General features: G+C 50.4%; 1 protein-coding gene across 1 annotated transcript in view; it reads right to left on the bottom strand.

Moving 5' to 3' along the window:
• LOC124233875 (SHC-transforming protein 3) overlaps positions 1–20820 on the bottom strand; it is a 116131-nt gene that overhangs the window by 38740 nt on the left and 56571 nt on the right. Inside the window, exons 3-5 of the mRNA XM_046651131.1 lie at positions 5809–5872; positions 3339–3458; positions 87–140 (exon numbers count right to left, since the gene is read on the bottom strand). Coding sequence (XP_046507087.1) covers positions 87–140; positions 3339–3458; positions 5809–5872 — 238 coding nt within the window. The remainder of the gene's footprint in view (positions 1–86; positions 141–3338; positions 3459–5808; positions 5873–20820) is intronic.

Genomic DNA, 20820 nt, shown 5'->3' with positions numbered 1-20820 from the left:
CACAGTGAACTTTATGGTGTCCTGGGAGGCACGCCGGTGGAGCATCCCTGAGCAGAGCAGGAGAAAGCAACGCCAAGGGCACTTACCGGGTCTCCCCCCGAGGCAAAGGAGATGGACTGCATGTGGTGGTTCGCTATGATCTGCGGGCCCGAAACAAGAAACAAGACGTGCCGTTACTACCCTTCCCAGGTCTCGGAAAACCAACTGTTTGTTGGCAGGCAACACGAATCAACAAATTCTCCTGAAAATTGGTAAAATTGGTACCCAGTGAAAATAACAATTATAAAAGTAATAACACCTTTTGCCACATGCCAGCCGCTCATCCAGCTGCTTTGCCAGAATGAGGTCGCTGAGGCCTCACAGCAGCCCAGGGATGTGGGCACTACTGTAACCCCGTCCTACAGATGGGGAGCCTGAGGCCACGAGGAGCCAAGTGGCTTGTTCAAAGCACTACAGCTAGTAACACGCAGAGCTGGGACCGAACACAAGGGGCCTTCACAACCATGCCTCTTGGAGAAGGAAAACGTCTCCCCCACACCCCAAAACATTTCATCTGTGCAGCTTCGGTTGCCAAAGCCACGAGAAGTCTTTAATCCAGACCCCGCAGCCAGAGTGGAGGCAAGAGGGGCCGTCCCCACGTCACTCCATTCCTGTCAGGGTCACATAGACTAGAAAACCTCCATTCAACATTCAAAATCGCTGCCACCTCAGGCACTCTTGTAATTTATCAATTTAAAAACCAGCGAGGACGTTCCAAGCTAATTTTAAAATGGGAAATTTCCATTAGCGTTCTAAACTGCCGCGTACAGTGGAGCTCAGTAGACGCTGAGTAAATTAGAAGCTGCCCTAAATTTAAAGAGCTACATAAGTCTTCTATGCTATTTTTATCTTTTTAAAGAGAATGTGAGGACATTGGAGCAAATTTCCGGGGGTGGGGAGAGCGCTCTCGTCTCCATCCCAACACAACTGGGTTTCTGTCTGCACAGCCCTCTCGGGCCCTCGCCGGCCGGCTGTCAGCATCTGCAGAGCCATACCTACCAGCCGAGGGATTTTTCCATCCCTGCTCCTCTAGAAGTCGAAGCAAAGCTATAACTGAATTATAAGATAAAATAAGGTATTTTTAAATGCCTACTTCAGTTGTTGGCACTTGAGAAAATCCTCGGGATCCAGAAAAACCCGAGCATACAAATGAACGACAACAGTGGGCCCGGCTCCGCGGCCTCGAGCAGCTGCTCTCCAGCCGCCGCCCTCTGGAATCCTGCTTCTCTGCGGGGTAGCAGGCTCCCAGAAACCGATGAGGACGTGGCACCCCCAAATGACAGTGAACTGTGGCTTCGAAAGCTGTTCATTTTCACTCATTGGATTTTGTGCTTATTTAATTTTTGCTTAAAAGCAGCTTTAAAACTGGCATTTGGAAATGAAAGTGGACACTAAGATTTGCGGAAAAACAGGAATCCGATTTGGTCAACACGATGCGTGACCACTACTGTGTGACCGTATTTCAGGCTTTCTGGTAAGACAGACATTGCAAAGGGGAGTAAGAAATCAGAGCTGATTAAGTGAGAGCATGTGCCTTTGCTCTGAGGGTGCTGTATTTCGTTCCTTCTCCTTGAGAGCTCTGCAGAGGGACATGGGCGCTGTCGTTCTGCTCTCTCTTCGTTGGGAAGGGAGTATCCAGGAGGGCTTGGTCCTCATTTGCAACAGCCAGGCCCCAAGCTCAGCCAGACTCCCGCCAAATCCTCCTCAGACTGTGCTCGTGTCGTCTGAGCTGGCCTCCCCAGTGCCCCTGAGCTCAGCCCTCACTCCCATCCCCTCAAACCAAGGGCAGGACGATGAGACCTGGACACACCCAGTCAGCCCCAAAGCCCAGGATGGAGACAGCCAATCTGGTGTCTCACCCTTTCCACTCTTTCTGAATCGGCTTCTCCTTTTTTTTTTTAAGGTGTGGAATTAGGAGATATATTCCATAGAATTGGGGGCTACAGTGTGAGGATTCCTAGAAATGAAAGGTGCAAAGTCACACTGGACAAGAACGGATACGCACGTGTGAGCACAGAGTTGAGGGGCCCAGCTCTGTTAGCTCCCTTGCGGGGGCATGGGCCTGTACAACCCAAGCCGCCAGGGGGCTCAGGCTCCAGACGGCTCCAGCAGAGGCTAAGCCTGTCGAGCATCCTTCATCCACCACCTAAATGACTGCTTAACCCATCCCTTAGAAGGGCCAACGAGAAATACAGGGATTATCCTTCAGTCGAGTGAGGACGAAGGAATGTGGTGGGAAGTGGCATCCGGTATGTCACAACAAAGGCGGGACATTGCCTCTTGTGTCTACACTGGATCCAGAATTGATTCAACAGCTCCGGAGGGGACGGAGGAAGAAATGAAGCTGAGGATGCTGCTTGCTTACCTGGGAACATGGAAATCAATAACCATGAACATCTACAGCAACAAGAAGGTAACCCTGGGCAAACCCGGGAGCACACTGCCAGAGTCAGAAAGGGTGTCGCTCAGAGGTCTGTGGATTGCCATCTTTCCTGAGTAGACACATCGGATTCCCAGCTCAGGTGCAGGAAGTCTCAGCCCCAGGCTGAGCAGGGCGGGCGAAGGAAGTTTACACTCCACAGTCCCTTTGTGGTTTATGAGCATTTTCACCTCCCTCAGCTCTCAGAACGGCCCTGCTGGTACACAGGACAGCTACTCTTATACCCATTTTTCCAGCTGAAGGTACTAACGATCAGAGAAACCTAAAAGACAGACACTGCAGAGGAACCAAACCATCCTAAACAGAATTAGCCTCAGTAAATGTTGTCACTGACCACCTCGGTCAGCAAGGAACTCTTCCCACACTGGACATGCCACAGATCCATCACGTTGCATCGACCCTACGACACTACCAGCTGTGGGAGGCTCCAAAATAATGACCCGCTAAGAAAGAAAAAACACTGTCCGTTAAACCATGACGTGCCGTCCATTTCAAAGACGACAGAACGTGAAAATAAGATGTGGGCTGTGGAACTAATGAAATATGGCATAAAAGAAAACAAAATAAAGGCCAGAACATTACGAGGAGACTTTTGCACGTGCGTACGCCTCTTTTTACATTGCAAGTAAACCAATGACTTCATGCATTATCCTCAAAAAAAAAAGGTAATTTATAGCAGAATTAAGGAGCACCAATTCCATCTATCATTCGGTTGGCGACCCTTGGAAGTGGCCAAAGTTTATAGCCAAGTGAGGATTTTACACAAATGCACTCCACGGGGACAAGCTGGAAGCGGGCAGCCTGGAACAGCCGTCATGTGGGGGGCTCTGGGCAGGGCAGGGGCCAAGCGCCTACAGACCTGCTTCGAGTCGGGCGTCCGCAGGTTGAGGCTGGCGGTGGAGATGGTCAGAGAGATGCTCATTCCTGCAAACTGGAGGTTGCTCTTGCCCAGGATGCTGGAGAGCACTTTGCTCGGAGGCTGTGAAATAAGCCGTGTTAAGTTAGCTTTCCATTCTCTGGGGCCACACTGTTGGGGCCTCTCTGCAGGCCACAACCCAAACCTCTGCATTCTCCCCGCATTAAACATGTGAAGACAATTGTGCCAGGAATGAGCTTGGCGGTGGGACCCGACACCAACACACAAATTCTAGAATACACAATATGCAAACTGTAAAACAGCTAATATGCGCACACCGAGATGAGCCCCCTCGAGGGAAAGTCAGAGGTGTCCGTGTTCCAGGCAGCTCATGGTGGGCTGTGTCTCATGGGGTCGCTCGTAAACCTGGGGAAGGTGCCGCAGGTCAGGGTCCACAGCTCTGCAGACTCAGAAACGGGTTTCAACCCACCAAGAATCAAACTGCTCAGGGCCACACGAAAATGGACCAGCTCACAGGGCTGGGGAGCAACCCCACAGAGCCATGAGAATGCTCATTGATGAAGGGATGGAACACAAACCCTTTGGCGGAACATCCTCCCAGGTCAGTGTTCATGTGGATAGTCCAATTAGAATCCGACGGGCCTGGAGCCAGCACAAGGATGGACAGACTCGGTTCGGCTCTAACTGGTGCATCCATCAGCCCCAGAAATGTCCTTGGTCCAGATACCAATGGGCTGCCTTTTCCAGCCAGGCACCTTCTCCCCGAGGACCTGGATGGGCACTGCCAACACCTGTCTCCCTCTGTCCATTGCTGTCCCTCCGCCTCAGATGAGAACATGCACCTTGTGATACGTCAATCAACACCATCTCTTAACAGACATGTGCTGTTTTTGAATGTCCTGCCTGAGCTATTTAAAAATAGAGATGCCTACTCCCCAGGAAATTCTGATGACGTGCACCTGGGGTGGAGCCCAGAAATCGGCATTGTTTCCACCACCTTCACCAGGAGGACTAACCGTGAGGGTACCCCAAAACTTGCTGGTCGGGTTCCACTTGGCTCTGAAAGAGGAGGTTCGCTGTCTCTGTTCTCAGAGACCTGCCCCCACCCTGTATTCAAGAATCTGGAGCCTTATTGGTTCCCTGTGTCCCCTGAGGGCCGACCAGACCATGGGCCTCACACCTGCGCCTTCACCCAGAGTTCTCTGCCTGAAACCCAGTTGCCCTGCGGGTTCATGAACGTCCCCAAGCTACGAAGACAGAATCGACGGGCAGCCCTGGGAGCCGCAGAGACAAGCCCAACCCTGCTCCTAACCTCAGCCTCAGGACAGACTGGGGGACCCAGAGGGATGCTCCCCCACCGGTGGTCCAGGCTTAGAAGAGCCTGAGCGTGGGGGTTCGGTGATGTGTTTACTAGACACTCGAATGAAGAGTTTTCTGAGCTTTCTCTTAACCTGCTTTTTTTTCCTTCTGGTCCAACCACCTCCAGGACAGAAAGGTCAAGTACGTGGGCTGAATGGCAGGCCCTGGAGCCAGGCGTCTGGGCTGGAGCTCAGCCCCCTCACCTCCTCACATTGGGGGTTCTCATCTCTGTGCCTCAGTTTTTATCATCTGTAAAATGGGGGGATACCCAACAGTGTTCCGGAGCTGGCTGGCACCAGCTCATAAGGGACAACTATTAAGTTTTTAGGAATTTTATGAGCTGGCCGTTAAAAACAGCTACTATTAAAAATTACGTAAACTTACAATTAAATAAATTATATTTAAAAACCAATAGTAAATACTCAAAACTCACCCCTTCCTAATTTTTGCTACGTTAGCTATTGTCTGCGTTGTTCAGGCTCGTTGCATCTGTGGTACCTGGACGTGCTACACAGCCACGTGCTGCCGCACAGCCTTCCCCACCTCGTTTTAGGGGCATCACGTTAGAGCCTGGAGTCGGCCCTGGCGGAAGTATTTGTGCCACAGAAACTGGCAAATACCACAAATCTGGTGTCTCCCAGTCCCCTGCCCCCACCCCCAAGAGCCGGTTGTTCGACTGTGACCAGCACCCCATGGGGGTGTCTACCAGGGAGAGATGCTCTGATGGAGCGAGTTAGCGTCCACAAGGCTTAGGAGAACGCCCAGCCCTGTTGACGTGTTTGTCACTATCGTCGTCTTTGGGTTCAGGCCCACGGTGACTAACCAGGGGTCTCTTTGGGTGGACAGCAAGAGCTAACTGTTCTGTCAACCACGTGGCAGAGGGAGGGAATCTAAGCTCTTTCTGTTTTTGAAAGTGACAGGAGCCAATGCGAGTTGTCCTCTTTTGGTTCCCCCAGCAAAAGAAAAAGAAAGGGATGAGAGCCAGGCCCCGGAGCAAGGAAACTGAACAGTCATGGGATGGAAGATGCTGGGAGGTGACAGAGGAGTGGAGAAGTGGAGGAGACGCAGCGAGCCGAGAGCCGAGAGGACCTACCTTTCTCTTCCTGAAGGCTCCCTTGGTGCCAGGGACGGCTTCGCAAACGCGGCTGATGGCTTCCCTGAAGAGGACAGGAAGAGGCACCATTTGGTCACGTCAGTCAGGACAACTTAACTCGGGGACTCCCCACGTGCACGTCCCAGGGAAAAGAACCACCATCATTTCAGCACAGAATGCAGACGTGCCAGTTCAGGCTGCATCCGATTTCTTCTCTAGAAAACGAAACTAAGAAAGTATGAACCCTCCTAACCCTTGGACGGGACTGGCAGAGCCTAGTTCTTTCTGCGGCTGGGGTTGTATCCTGACGGTGTGATATGTATCAAGGCAACACTCGTTGTTTTCACGTTCAGTTAGGATTCCATTTCAGAAAATCCACACCCTGAAATATGGTGTTCTGGAGGTTGTCTTCGTGTCCATGGTCATGGCACAAGGCCAAGCCTAACCAAGCCTGCTATCGACGAGGATCCTTCTGAAGGGAGTCAGGATGTAATTAAGAGAAATTTGGTCATCTGAGTGTTAGTCCCAGCTCCTGCAGTTAGTAAATATCATAAAATCAAGAGGGTGAAGGAGGAGGAGAGGAGCCCCAGGGGCGTACACATGAGCCCGAAACGAGGTTCTGTGCAGGATGGTCCCACAGAGAGATGTTTGTTGAGTGGCTATGACGTACTGGGCACCGAAAGGAGGCAAGGGTGTCCCAGGTATGGAGGGGGAGGAATGGAGGACCAGCTGCGGAGGGGCTGACCCATGGGTCTGCAGGGGGCAGGAGAGCCCCAGGGCAGGGATGGCCGGCCTGGTCCAGATGCTGGAGGCTCGGGCTGGGGCACAGAGGACACAGTGGGGCGGGCTCTTTGAAGGGAAATGGCTCACCTTCGGGACTTGGCCTCAGTGGGAAATGACAGGAGATAGCTGAAGGTGGCTCCAGAGTCAGGAGCCCAGAAAGGAGCTGGGTGGCTCCCCAGCTCCCGCATGGGGAAGGACAAAATAATAAGAGAACATAGAAAAAATAATCAAACAGTGATCTGCAGACACGCGGAATAATAAGGAAGATAAGGGGTCTCCAGAAACAGTCCACAAGCTGTCTCAGCCGCATACATCTTGAAATTATTTTCCATCATCTAGAAAAATAATTACCAACACAATGCAATGCTTTTAAGAGAAATATGGCCTCATCAAATTAGGTGAGAGGCAGTGAGGATAAGCTTCACATTTGCCATTCAATTCGCTGTAGAGAGCAGAGGAAGAGAGGCTCTTCCAAAAGTTCAGATGCCAGAAAACTGCAGACTGTGAATCCCCATGACTCAGGAGAAGTTTATGCAAAAGAAATAAATGTTTTTGATGTTTATGCCTAGTCATTTACTTTACGATAATAGTCCAACCGTGGTTCTATCAAAATGATCATCAAAGTACTTCCTAGAAGTAAATTCCTTATTGAAGAAGGTCAAGCTGTCTCTTTAGAGAACTATATAAACCTCAGTATCTGTCTTTGACCCGTTTAATTAAAAAAAAGTTCAACACATCTCTGCACCGTGCTTGTTATGTAAAGTGGTCTATTTAGCTGAGCAAAGCAGCTGAATCTCTGGGGGCCCAGCAGGCTGGAAAGACATGACACGGTGGACAGTCTCCCGTAAGCCATTCCTTAAACACCCTAATAAGCATCCTATTTCTTTTCCCATCCACTGTCATGGAAGATAAAAAAAATCAGTCTTGTGTGGCAGTTTTCCAAAAGGATATGTCAAATGTCTAAGCTACGTAATCATTGGTTACGCCATCATGTCTGATCTTGTCCAGTCACAAACCTACTCATGTGCCACTTCTGCGAGAGGGATTGGGAACGGCAAATGAGTATTGAGAATGAGATTGTGCTTAAACTATTTTTTCACTTCCCTAAGAGGGCTCGCCCAGCCATGCTGGCACACCAATCTCAGACTTCCGGCCTCCAAAACTGTAAGCAATAACTTCTGCTGCTTATAAGCCAAAAAAGAGAGAGAGAGATTGTGACAAAAACATTGCAAATAATAAACCCATTTTATCAAATAAGTCCTCCCCCAGCAAGGCATGCAGGCATCTCAGGGCAAATTCAGAGACTCAACCTTCTGTCCTCAAAATTTGCAAATTTAGGGGGCCGGCCCTGTGGCCAAGAGGTTACAGTCCCATGCATTCCACTTCAGCGGCCCAGGTTCCCGAGCTCAGATCCCAGGCAGGGACCAGCTCCACTCATCAAGCCACACTGCGGCAGCATCCCACATACAAAATAGAGGAAGACTGGCACAGATGTTAGCTCAGGGCTAATCTTCCTCAAGCGAAGGAAAAAGAAAAAGAGGAAGATTGGTAACGGATGTTAGCTCAGGGTGAATATTCCTCACAAAAAAAGATTTGAAAATTCAAGAAATTCCAGAAATTTCTCAGAGCTCATGGACTCAAGAAAAGTCCTAGGAACCCCCTGTGAGCCAGCCTTAGTATCCCCAAAGAGGTTTCCAAATCAAGCTACTTTTCAGAAAAATGCTTTTTCTTCATCACTGACATAAATCTGTTTGTAATGTTCATATGATAACGCGGGTGTGAATTCTCATTCCAACCAGGCTGTCGGTATCCATTTCTGTTTGAAATAGAAATGTGACATAATAATAATAATTGCAATATTTAGATGACTGAAATTTCCTTTAACTCCAAAGCCTAATTTCAAATGTAACAATTCTCATTGTTCCCCCTTACTATTTAGCACAGCGCATTTTCATGAGCAGTGTGGCTTCAATTTGTTCATTTAGCAATCATTATTTAGCTTTGTGTAATTCCATTTAATCCTAGTTTGAGTCTCAGGTAGCAATTTTGCCCTGTTTTTAATAATAGAGATTGCGTCTTAACATTCTGCTCAGTACAACCCCATTTCAATATGCCAAACGATGACCTCAGAGCACGGCTAATATGAAAATGGAATATTTGGCACCTCTGCGGTCATCTGAAAGTAAGCCAGCCCTGAGTGCTGGCCCTCACTTCCTCACGACTTCACCATCTTGCCCTATTCAGGATAAATTTCTCATCGTTACAGCCAGCACCTTCACATTTCATAGCTTTTTCGTTGGAATATACGATTTTAGAACTGGATCCTTTGAAATCACGTAGCACCATCTTTCTCCCTACTCATCCATCACATTGCTGCCCGCCTGACCTCCCCACACACGTGCACACATTTTACAGACTAAAACCGTAGAAACAAGGACATCTGGGTGATTTCTGCACTCATGGGAGAGGGCAACAGACAACCGCTTGTAACGGCAAATTGCGATTGACTTCATGAAGAAACAGACAGGAGAGACACGTGGTGAAGGGGATCAGAGCATGACAAATAGGCCACTTTGACATGAGGATTATTTTGAGCTGAAGGCAAGTGAGAAACAGTAGAGAAGAAGATACCAGAAAAGCTCTCTGCCCTTCCCCTATTTGCCTAAAAGCAGGACATAAATTTGTAAAGGCGTCTGCCTCCGCTTTCCACCAGGAAGGACAGAAGTTTATCATGGGAGACAATCCAAGGCCCTGACCAGCCCTGAGACGCTCCAGAGGAATCTGCACAACAAGCCTTGTTACTAGCCCTTACCTTCCGCCAGTTCCCTGTGCACTTACCTGCCTACGACGTGCTGCCCCAAGAAGCTCAAAGTCCTGTTCTTGTGTCCTGCCTCTTCTGTACAGATTATTGTTTATCGTTTATTGTTTATCACCCAATCAGCAAACTGCCAGGAGCCCAGGTCACATAGGGCACTCTGGGTAGAGGATGACGGGCTGGCTAGCAGGCGGGTGGCGCAAGCCTTTGCTCTGTGGAAGTCAGCTGCACACAGCCTTTCGCGGGTTCAAACCCATGGAAGGGAGGTCTGGACCCATCTCCCAAAGACACGCATTGACTTTCCCAAATAGGGATGCGGGCTCCATCCATCCTCAAGACTTTGGTTACAGATCCGCCTCCCGTGTGCCTACACCTGCAGCCCTGGGGAGGACAGACACACGCCTTCCTTCCTTCCTGGGGATCCCCAGCCCTAACAGGGCAGGCGTTAGGGCCACCTGGGTAAATTCTGCGCCCACCTGAGCTCAGTCTGTGTGAGGGAGGAGCAATCAGACCTACTCCTCAGCATTCACCAAGGATCAAAGAAGACCACCTGTACGTCCACAAAGCCTCTCAGCATCGACGGTGCCTGGCATGGGGCAAGCACAACGACCATCAATGTGATTGTCATCAGTGTTGAAGTCAAAGCTGCAAGTATGCATCTTGCTTCTGGACTGGAAGAAGAGCTTTAACTGGTGGAGGCACATGAACTCATCCTAAAGATGATTACATACACATAATTACATACATATGCATATACACACATGTATACATAGAGGGAGAGACAGAGACAGACAGACAGACAGAACTATGAAGTCCTGGTAGCTTGTTCTGGCTCCAGGCACGACTACATTCACATTGACCATAATCTGATTCATTTACAGACATATGGTCCCAAGAAACATATGGTCTCTAGAAAATTATAGGAAAATAAGTAGATTCATGTGTAAGCATAAGCTACAGAACGGTCCATTTTTGGATATGTATTAACAGTTTTATTTTTATCCTTATGTGCAGAGACTGTGTTAAGGGCTGTGGGGATGATATCTCGTGCTCCTCTCCTCCACGTGCTCCGTGTGCACACGCATACCCGTGCACACACGCCGACACATGTGCGTGCATCCAGTGGCTCCAGACATTCTTGGCTGTGTCGCACAAACCCTCAAAACTTCAGGAGGTCAATGGTAGAACCAGAATTAAAACTAACTATCCTGTTTTCCAATCTAGGAGACTTCGACAAAGCCAAACAAGTAACAGGAAAATGGTTGTCAATGCGCACAGCAAACGCCAGAGGCTCTCTCCCCAAGGAGGCAAAACCATATTCCCGATTCCTGAGGCAGGAGAGCAGCTCCCCTCAGCACAAGCATCTCCAGCACTGGCCTCCGTGTTAGGAGGAGCTAAGTGGAGATACTCTGAGACGCATCCTGGCAAACACCGCCGACATCACGCGGCACGTGGGGGAGGGACCGGAGTGGAACTCACGCGGCCTCACAGCAACTTGGGGGCCATCAGCCGGCCCGCCTTCCTTCTCCTGGGGGCCGACTCAGCCAGCTCCCCTTCCCACCCTCCAGGCAGCTGCTGGGGCAGGGGGGAGGATCCCCAGGGAGCCTCGCCGTCAGAGGAGAGAGGGAGAGCGGTGGCTCCACACGCTGTCCCCTCTCTCGGCGGTCCACATCGCTGGTCCAAAAATGTCCTTCCTGCTGTCATCGTTTTATTAACAATTAGACAACCACAGAGTAGTATAGAAACTAACTCCAGAAGACGAGCCACACGGAACCATGACAAGGTCAAAGTACAAACCCCCAGACAGAAATACTCCACGGACACAATGGGTCTGTTTTCTTCAAAAATATGTTCAATATCAGAGAGGCTACAACGTCATCAGTCCGAAGGAGGATCGCCAGGCCCTGTGGGAAAAGGCCGGGAGGACACTGAGATGCAGGCTGTGTGGGAGGGGAAGAGCCGGCTGACAGCCAGCAGAGGCGAGTCTGGAGGAGCGCAGGTCAGCGCCAGGCACGCCCACAAAGGGCCAGGGGTCCCGGGCTCCAGGCAGCCCCCAGGAGTCCTGTGGACAGTGCCTTTCCGTGAGAACACGCCTGCAAGGCAAGAGAGAAAACGCCGGCCTGCCTCCTCCACAGACGTGAACGGGGTCCCCGCGTCCCTGCGGAGAAGGAGCGGGGAGGCACACAGTCCAGCGGTGGTTATTAGACAAGACAGCGCTCCCTTTCCCGGCACCGGACAAGGTCTGGTCGTGAGAGGCTGCCTGGGCGGAGAGCGTCCTTCTCCGTCCTCAGGCCTGGCTTTCTCTCCGTATTGGTCAGCTTCCATGGACTGTGAAGAAAAGTCCCTCTGACTGAAGTTGCAGAGGAGGACGGGCAAGAGGGCCGAGTGGGGGCTGAGGGGAACATCAGACGACAGGGGGTAAACTTGCGGAGTGACCTGTGGGCGGCTGCTGTGTGTGAAGGTCATCCTCGTCCACAGGGCAGGGCCGCACAGCTCGGGGGTTCGGGGCCCAGAGGGGCGTCTGCAGGCTCCCCGAGAACAAGGACTCTGAGCTCAAGAGGGGAGCTCACACACTCACACATTCACACTCATGTGCACACACTCACACACGCCATGGTCAGCCAGCACCCCGAGGGGAGGGACAGCTGGCCTCTGCTGAGTGTCCTCTCACCCCGCATCTCCCTGAGCCAGCACCCTGAGATGTGGGCACCAGCCTTCCTGTCTGGGAAAAAATGAACTAAGACAAGAGGAATTAAGCTCAGAGGAGGTACTTAACTTTTCCCAGAATGACATCACGTCAGAAGAGTCCACACCTGAATTAGATCCTTCGGGCTCAAGGCCAGGCCTTTCCCAGCCCGAGTCTCCTTAGGGCCATGGCAGGAGGCCAGACCTCTCACCCATCCAATGCACATGGTGCCCCAGGGGCCCCACTGCTATCAGCACCCCAGGAGCGAGGAAGCAGGCACCCCCACCATCACATGGGAATGAGGGCACTTGTCCGGCCTGGGCACCCAGCCTCGGGTGTGGGATCTCGCCCTGTCACCACAGCCCACAAAGACCAGGGCAGCACTGCTCTGGGGGCCGGGCCGCCCAGTGCTGCTGGCGATGCCGGGCACAGCCCTGGAGCTCCTCTCACGGGAACGTTCAAAACTCTTGCCGTGTGATCAAAGCCACGCAAGCACATTGTTGGGTCCTCACACAATCCTACAAACACACGTGATGGGCTGCAGCCAGCGCTGACGGGCCGGATCAGGGCAGGACCTGCGGACACAGCATCTCACTTAGCTGACAAGACCCAGGTGAGGAGGCATCATGTTCCTGTCTACTTCACTGTCCTCCAGAGGCACTGGGAGGCCAAGCAGGTCGGCCAGGAATGTGAAGCCAGCCCTGCGCTGGGGTGGGCCCGGGCCAGCCATCCATCTCGGGGGGTGGAATGTGCACAGAGCAGCCCAGACCCTGTGGGCAGGGGGACCGACAAGCAGAAGAGCCAGCCCCTGCTGAGTGGGCTTGTCACTAGACAGGGACCCTAACCCGCCTCCTTGTCTGCCTAAACTCTAACCTCTGTGTTTGACCTAATTCTCTCGTCTTCCGGCAAGGCGCAAGCATTTCTTTATCTGACACCTTGGGGCCTTGAGCTTACGTGGTTTCCAGCTGTGTTGCAGGAAGAAGCTCCAGGCGACAACCGCCCTGGACCCAGCTGCTCTGAAACGGCCCAGACCAGCCCAGCCTGCAACCACAAGACTGACGGCTGCACAGATGGGCAGAGGGTTGTACTAAAATAACTTGCACTCACTAACAGTATGGATCCCCCTCCTTGCAGAGGGGTGAAGCAGACAAGTTTAGGTCATGCAGTGTATGTAGAAGCATGATTTCCAACCATGCACGTGCCAGTCTGTGCCCATCTCTACACACGATGCTGAAAGCTCCCCCTTGAACATTCATTCCCTACCCCGAATAAAGATGCTCACCTCCCTGTGCTCGGGAGGCCACAGCTTTGTGAAATTATTCCCTATGGTCTCCATTTTTCCTCTGCTGCATGCTGCAAATAAAAATTCTACTTTGTGAAACAACTACTTCTGGTGCAGTTTGATTTAGCTCCCAAGGAGGGACCCACGTTTGGTCTGGTAATAGGCTCAGGGCCGACAGAGAAGTTGAGACCAACTGTGTGGAGTGCTGAGGAGGCAGGACCACACCCACGTTATGTGACATGCAAAGGCCTTGGATCTCAGGCCTGCGAGCACAGGATGGGGGTGGGGGGCAGCAGTCGCACCTGAGTGCACACTGACGCCCCATCAGTTTTGGCTGGCTCTCTGTTGAGGGGTTCCAAGCCCGGGGTGGGCAAGGCCACACCTGCCCCGTTTCTGCATCCCTGATGGAGAAGTCTTCCCCAGCAGGCAAGGTGCATGGGGCCTTGAAGGCTGGGGAGGTTTGGGCAAGGGGAGGGAAGGAGAGATGCAGAAATGGTGAGAAGGGAGGGCAGGACCAAGTGGATCAGGAGGTGCCTGGGGGCAGCTACAGGGGACAGAGGGATGCCCTTGAACAGGACCCATGACTGGGAATCAAGAAAACAGGCAAGAAATCCACATAAGTAGTGTCATGAACGCTGGCAGAGATTACGTTGTGGAAGAGACATGAGGGGGAAAAACTATTAGGAACTAAGATGAGGGTTTTGTAATGAGGTGAGAAACAAGCATCTCTTCCCCCTAATAGTGGTGAACACATGGAAATGGAAATGTCAGGGTGAAGGGTGGGGAGCCCCACACATATCAAGGCCAAAACTGTGCAAGACACGGGGCAGGGGTAGCAAGGGGACACAGCCCACGTGGGGACAAGCACAGAATGTCACTGAAAGACAAAGCAAGATCCAGATAAATGGAAACTCACGCCACATCCCAGACACAAAGACATAATAATATGATCAAATGTGAATCTCCCCAAAACACTAAATTAATTCTATTATAAGTGTAATCCTAGTGAAATCTTTTTGCGCTGAACAATATGATGTTAGAATGCACGAGAAAGTTCAAAAATTGTGAAGAAATTTTTCAGAACCACAAGAAAGACCAACAAGAGGTGACATCTCCCACCAGATCAGAAACATGACCACATCCGCCAAGGTCAGAGCCGTGGGTCCTGGCAGGAGGAAAACAGATGCGGCGGGGCCTGAGGTAGCGCCTGGGAACAGCCCCGCACACAAGGGAACCTAACGGACGGCAAGGTGGCATTTCAACTCAGTGGGGGACTCCTGTTTGCGGACAGTTGGCTATTTTATTACAGGTGAAATAAAAATCCAAATGTAAAAAGTAAAGGAAACAAAATAACAGAAAACTGCTAGTATAATTTCACAGTGAGGGAGACGGTTGAGACAGGAGAAGTGCGTCGTAAAGGAACCTCTGATAGATGCCCTCTAATAAAAACCATTTTATTGTATTGCAGAATATTGCCAACACAAGTAAAATGTGCAAAAAGCTCCGACGAACTGGTAAGAAATAAAGACCCCAATAGAAAAATGGGCAAATGATGTTACAGGTAATCCATTAAGGGGGTGAAACCAGCGGCAGATGGGGGAGAAAGGCCCTTTCTCGTACAAAAAAGCTCAAAGGAAAGCAACAGCAATGTGGTCCTGACCATAACACTGGTCAAATCAATGACATTAAGACCCAGTGCTGCACAGTTGTGAAGAAACGGCCGCTTCCACAGATTCCTCGTAATGCTGTGAACTTCAGAAGTGGCCCTGCAGCCCCTCCGAGCGGGGCCACGGAGACCAGCGCTCCAGCGCGGAAGACGGCGGCCGCGTGTGTCTGTGCCCTCGCCCAGCAAAACAAGACGACAATGAGATCAGTCGACTGCTATCAGAGAGCCATATGATTTGCAGCTATATAAAAATAAGGAGTTAGACCCAAATCAACGGATCTGTTCATGGAGAAAGCAAGTTATGGAGTAATGGATGTGCTACAATTCCCATTTTTAACAAAAAGAGGGGGAGCTCCTCTGTGTGTGTGTGTGTGTGTGTGCATGAATGCAAAAAAGATGTGATAACCTGTTACCTCACCTCAAGTAGGTGTGAATGGAACAGGAATAAACTTTATCTTTTTTTTCTCTGCTTCTGTATTGTTTGATTCATTACAATAAGCATCCATTGTCTTAATTAAATTTTAAAAAAGAAATAACATTTTAAAAACAGAACAAGAAATTAGTCCGTGTTGGCACATGCATCCGTAATTCATTCTTTATTGCCGAGTGGTACTTCCAGCCTGGACACACAGCATCTGTCCATCTGTTCACTGGCTGGTTGACGCCTGGGCTGTTTCTAGCTCGGGTCTCTTAGGAATTGCTGCTACGGACACTGACATATGGTGGGCATATGTTTTTATCCCTGGGTGGTATGGTAAATTTATATTTAACTTTATTAAAAACTGTCCAGCTGTTTTCCAAAGTGCTGTGCCATTTTGCATCCTTATCAGCAATGACACACGACCCTACGGGTGACCCACAAAGCATTGTGCTGAATGAAAGAAGGCAGACACAGAAGACCTCATTGAGTACGATTCCGTTTATGTGAAATTCTAGAGGAGGCAACATGATAGTGCCAGAAAGTACGACGGTTGCCTGGGGCGGATTTGGGGATGGCTATCAACTGCAAAAGGCACAGGAAATTTAGAGGGAGGACTAGGAACGTTCCAGATCTTCTCTGTGGTGGTCATCAAATGGCTATGTAATTGCCAACGTTCATCAAACTGTACGCTTAAAATGGGTGGATTTTATTTATGTAAATCAGACCTCAGTGAAGTTAAGGGAAAATTTATAGTCACAAAAAATATTTTTAAATGAAACAAGAAGCTTGGCCTACCCTTTGACCCACCAACGCACTCCACAGCATATATCCAAGAGAATGTGCGCACGCTCCCCGGAAGACGCGACAGAGCGTGCACAGCGGCCTTGTGGTATCATAGTCACCGGGCACAACTCAGAGTGAAAAAGAACAGACCGGTGGGGCAGGCAACGGCACGAACAGAGTCAGCAGACACAAGGACGAGGGAAAGGAAGAAGGCAGGCGTGGGGTCCCTGTATCCCCCCACTTACGAGACCGTCAAGAACCGGTGGGGTCCGCTGGCTGGGGAGGGCCTCCTGGGGCCCGGAAATGGTCTAAGTCTTGATCTGAGTGACTGGACTTGGTGCAGGCTTATGGAAAATTCTAGTGAGCCAGACACGAAAGACTTGTGCACTCTACCAGACCTATGTTATACTCAACAAATTCATTCTTAAAAACAAAAACAAGAATAAAAATAAAAACAAGAAAACTAGCTGGAAAGATTGGGAAGTGATCTGCCAGGTCATTAGGAGCCATCGTAGCTTTCGAAGCTAGAGATAAGCATGATGAAAGTGATTCTGGAACAGGAATATGGCATTTTTTAAGGAACAACTGGGCAACTCCCTAGTGGACTGACGTGAAAATGAATCCCCGTGGTGAACATCCCGGGAGGAAGGCTGAGGGGGATGGGAGGAAGGAGGGGACCCGAGAGGCATTTCCAAGAAGTGCACACACAATCTGAAAATTATGATTCTGTGCCTGGTGACTGGGCTACAGCATTGACAAGGTAGGAAGATCGTAAAAGTAATAGTAATAGCCACAACTAGCGTTTACAGAGCATTTACTGTGTGTCTGGCCCTGTTCTACGACTTTGAGGGCTCAATCTTTGAATATGGTGGGAATCGTTATGATTCCCATTTTATGGGTGAGACCCTAACACCAGAGAGGTCCAGCGGCCTGTCTGAGCTCACACAGCTGGAGGTCGGGGTGGGGAGTGGAGCCGGTTTGCAGCATCAGCCCTGTGCACTGGAAGAAAGATGATGAGTTCAGTCTGGGTCACCTGGCATTAGAGTCAAGAGCAAACTCTCCATTCCCTATGAGGAGATCGCTGTGAACTCACATGCGAAGGGACTCAGGGATAAACACACGAAGCACTGGACAAGGGCAAAGGATCATTCCTGATAAAGCCGCAGTGAGATACCACGTCAGCCCACTGGGATGACAAAAACCAAGAAAACAGAAAACAGTAAGTGCTGGCAAGGATGTGGAGAAATAGGACCCCTTGTGCACTGTTGGTGGGAATGTAAAACAATGCAGCTGCTGTGGGAAATGGTGTGGCCGCTCCCCCTAAAATTAAACATGGGAAGACCATACGATCCAGCAATTCCATTTCTGGGTATAGACTCAAAAGAATTGAAAGCAGGGACTCAAACAGGTATTTGTGCACCCACATTCATAGCAGAATTATTCACAACAGCCAAAAGGTGGAGGCAACCCAAGTGCCCGTTGAGCAGAGGAATGGATAAAGAAAATGTGGTACATACATACAATGGAATACTATTCAGCCTTAAAAAGGAAGGAAATTCCGACACCTGCTACAACATGGATGAACCTTGAGGACATTATTTTCAGCGAAATAAGGCAGTCAAAAGGACAAATACCATACGATTTCACATATATGAGATCCCTAGAGTAGTCAGATTTATAGAGACAGACAGTAGGATGGTGGGCACCAGCGGCTGGGGGAGGGGAATGAGGAGGGAGTGTTTAATGGGGGCAGAGTCTCAGTTTGGGAAGATGAAAAAGTTCTGGAGATGGTGATGGTTATACAACAGCGTGAATGTACTTAATTCCACTGAACTGGACACGTAAAAATGATTCAAACGGTAGGTTTTATGTTATGTATATTTTACCACAATAAAAAAAAGTAGCAATTAAGTTGAAGCCAAAAACCAACCACTGAAGTCAGAGCCAGACCCCACGGACTGTGTGCTCCATCACCAGGGCCTGGGGGCGGCCAGTCCTCCTCCTACAGCCTACACCACGGGCCCTGGACCGACCGCCTGAGACTCAAGTGAACTTTAATCTCTTCCTTCATTCTGGGTGTAATTAAACCTTCAGTGTTTCCTGTCAAATGCATCATCATTTTTCGATGTGTTTTTATGCCCATGAGGATAGAACTCCTGCCTGAGGCTATAAATAATTGAGCTAAGGCCCTTTCAAACCTAAATGTTAATATTCTTCCCGTGGGACGCCCGTCAGCACATCCTGTGCTCCGCGGCCAGGAAAAGCTTTGTGGGCGTCTGGCCGCGTGTCAGACGCGCTGCCTCAGATGTAAACCAACCGAGGCGGAGAAGCCACAGACCACGCAGACTTAGGCACACACCTTGGAGGACCAGGGGCTACTCTCTTACACACAATAATGTTGGGTTCAGACGAGAGAGCCGTGTTCAGATGAAAACGAGAATTTAGCCAAGCACACAAAATGTTCCGCTACTAAGTAGGCACGAGATGACTCTCGATTCCCGAGACGTGGTCACTTGCTTCTCACTCAGCCCCGTCAGACATGAAGGGTGGGTGAACTCCCATTGAGAAGGAGCGGCGAGATTAGGGGGTTAACCTGGAGATAATATTCGCACACAGCATAAAATTAACATAAGGACCTGGTTACTTAGTATCACGTTTAAAAAAAAAACTTTGCATGAAGTGTGATTGCAAATACATGAAAGACCAAGGGAAAACTTCCTCTTCCCGTTCTCGCGCTTCGCCTTCTAAGCTGTCTCCAGCGAGCGCGCACGCATGACTTTATGATGAAGCAGAATTTAGCGCCAAGGAGTGCAGACCAGGGCAGAGCAGTGGATTTAACCCAGGGATGTTGGGCAAAGTACGAAGACAGCTCGGGTTCTCACAATGTTGCAGGGACGTCTACTGAGTAGAATCAGGGGTCTGCTAAACACCCTAAAATACACAAACAGCCCCCACAACAAAGCATGACCCAGTCCCAAATGCCAACGATGCCGAGGTTGAGGGACCCTTGTGTGGAGCCTGCTCTCCATGTCCCATATGGACCCTTCCTTGCCCGCAGTGCCAGGCTCTGCTCCCCAGGCCACCACAGGAACAGCTGTGTGCACTCTCCCAGGAGCAGCCTGGGGATGCACTATTCACACAAGACAAAGGTCCCACGAGGGCAGGCTCGGTGTCCAAGTCTCTGAGGTGCCCGTCCCCCTCCCGGTGCACGCTCAGGAGGCGCCTAGCATGCAGACTGCAGGGATGGCCTGGCCCCACTTGGCTCACCTGCAGGTCCCAAGGAGATGGCAGAGGAATGTGGGTGAGGGCACCCTGGGCCTCTGGGTCACAGGGAGGACTTGCTGGTACTGCAGACACGTCCTCACAGGGTCTGAAAAGCAGGTCCCCAGAAGACCCCGCCAACTGCCCTTCCCTGGGGTTCTGGAGAGAGTGGAGGTGGGACGAGGGTCCAGAAGTCACCTACAGGAGGCTGGTCCTGCTGGACTCGGGGCCTGAAGAAGTGAAGATTGCTTTGCTGAGACAAGAAAGCATGACCAGGACCTCACAGTGGGGTCGAGGGAATCGCATGAGGCAGTGGGGAGCCAGGGACCCCAGCTCTGCAGCGCAGCCTTCTGGCACAGGTGCTCCCTGCCAGGTGGGAAGGTGGAGTTAGAATCTCCACCCTGGGTCCTGAGGGGACGCCCCAGAGCAAGGACACCAGCCCACCCCAGGGAGGGGAGAAGGGTTCATTCTCTTAGAAGACCAGTCACAAGCCATGTCCCCTGGAGGAGGATGCAAGACCGGACTCGCAGTTCAACAACGTCTCTCTCCTGAAATGCACTGGACCAGCTTCCAGGCGATCACAGGCTGGCTTCTCGAACTCACTTTCCAGCGCTGAAAGGCTTTACTCCAAAAGGAGTTATAAGCTGCTAATCTTGAAATTAGCCCACAAGTCTTCATTTTTCCAGATTATAAGAAGTAAATAAGAATGTGAAGAAGAGAGAGGCCCCTACCCACAACACTACCCTCAAACCAAGGAAGCCATGTGTTCTAAAAGAAGGGACTTCGTGCTGCTCCGCAGAAGCCACTGCACTGATTTTCACAGAAAAGGCCCGGGGGCAGGAAGGACGGAGAATTATTTCATGTCGCTTTTCCACATGGAGTTTGTCTCATTAAGCGCATCTTCTGGGCAGCCTCTATAAGCAATTTGCTTTTTCTGATGCTTCATTTTTAGTCATTTCTCTGAACTCCTGAAAATGTAAGATTTCAGCAAACATGGATTGCCCCCTTACCTTGTGCTGGGCCACGAGTTTCCGGAGGGCTCTTCTAGGGACCTCCTGTCACCTGTGGGCCACGGGAACATCCCACTGAGAGTTCCTCAAGGAAACTAAAGCCCCAGGTTTACAAGATGACTTGGGTCGATCCCCGTGTTTAGACACTCTAGGCTCAGGCCTTTCTCAATAATAATAAACATTAAGAGCTTTCAATAATGAGAAAGTGCTTACGATTCTAAGGGAGGAAAGATGAACAAACCTTTTCTATATAGTCTGAACACTATTATGTCAACAATGCATATGGAAAACACACCAGCTTCACT

Source organism: Equus quagga, unplaced genomic scaffold (assembly GCF_021613505.1).
Source record: "Equus quagga isolate Etosha38 unplaced genomic scaffold, UCLA_HA_Equagga_1.0 268.1_RagTag, whole genome shotgun sequence".
Lineage (NCBI taxonomy): Eukaryota > Metazoa > Chordata > Mammalia > Perissodactyla > Equidae > Equus > Equus quagga.
Note: the sequence above shows the minus strand (reverse complement) of the source record. Positions and strands in the feature narration are given on the sequence as shown.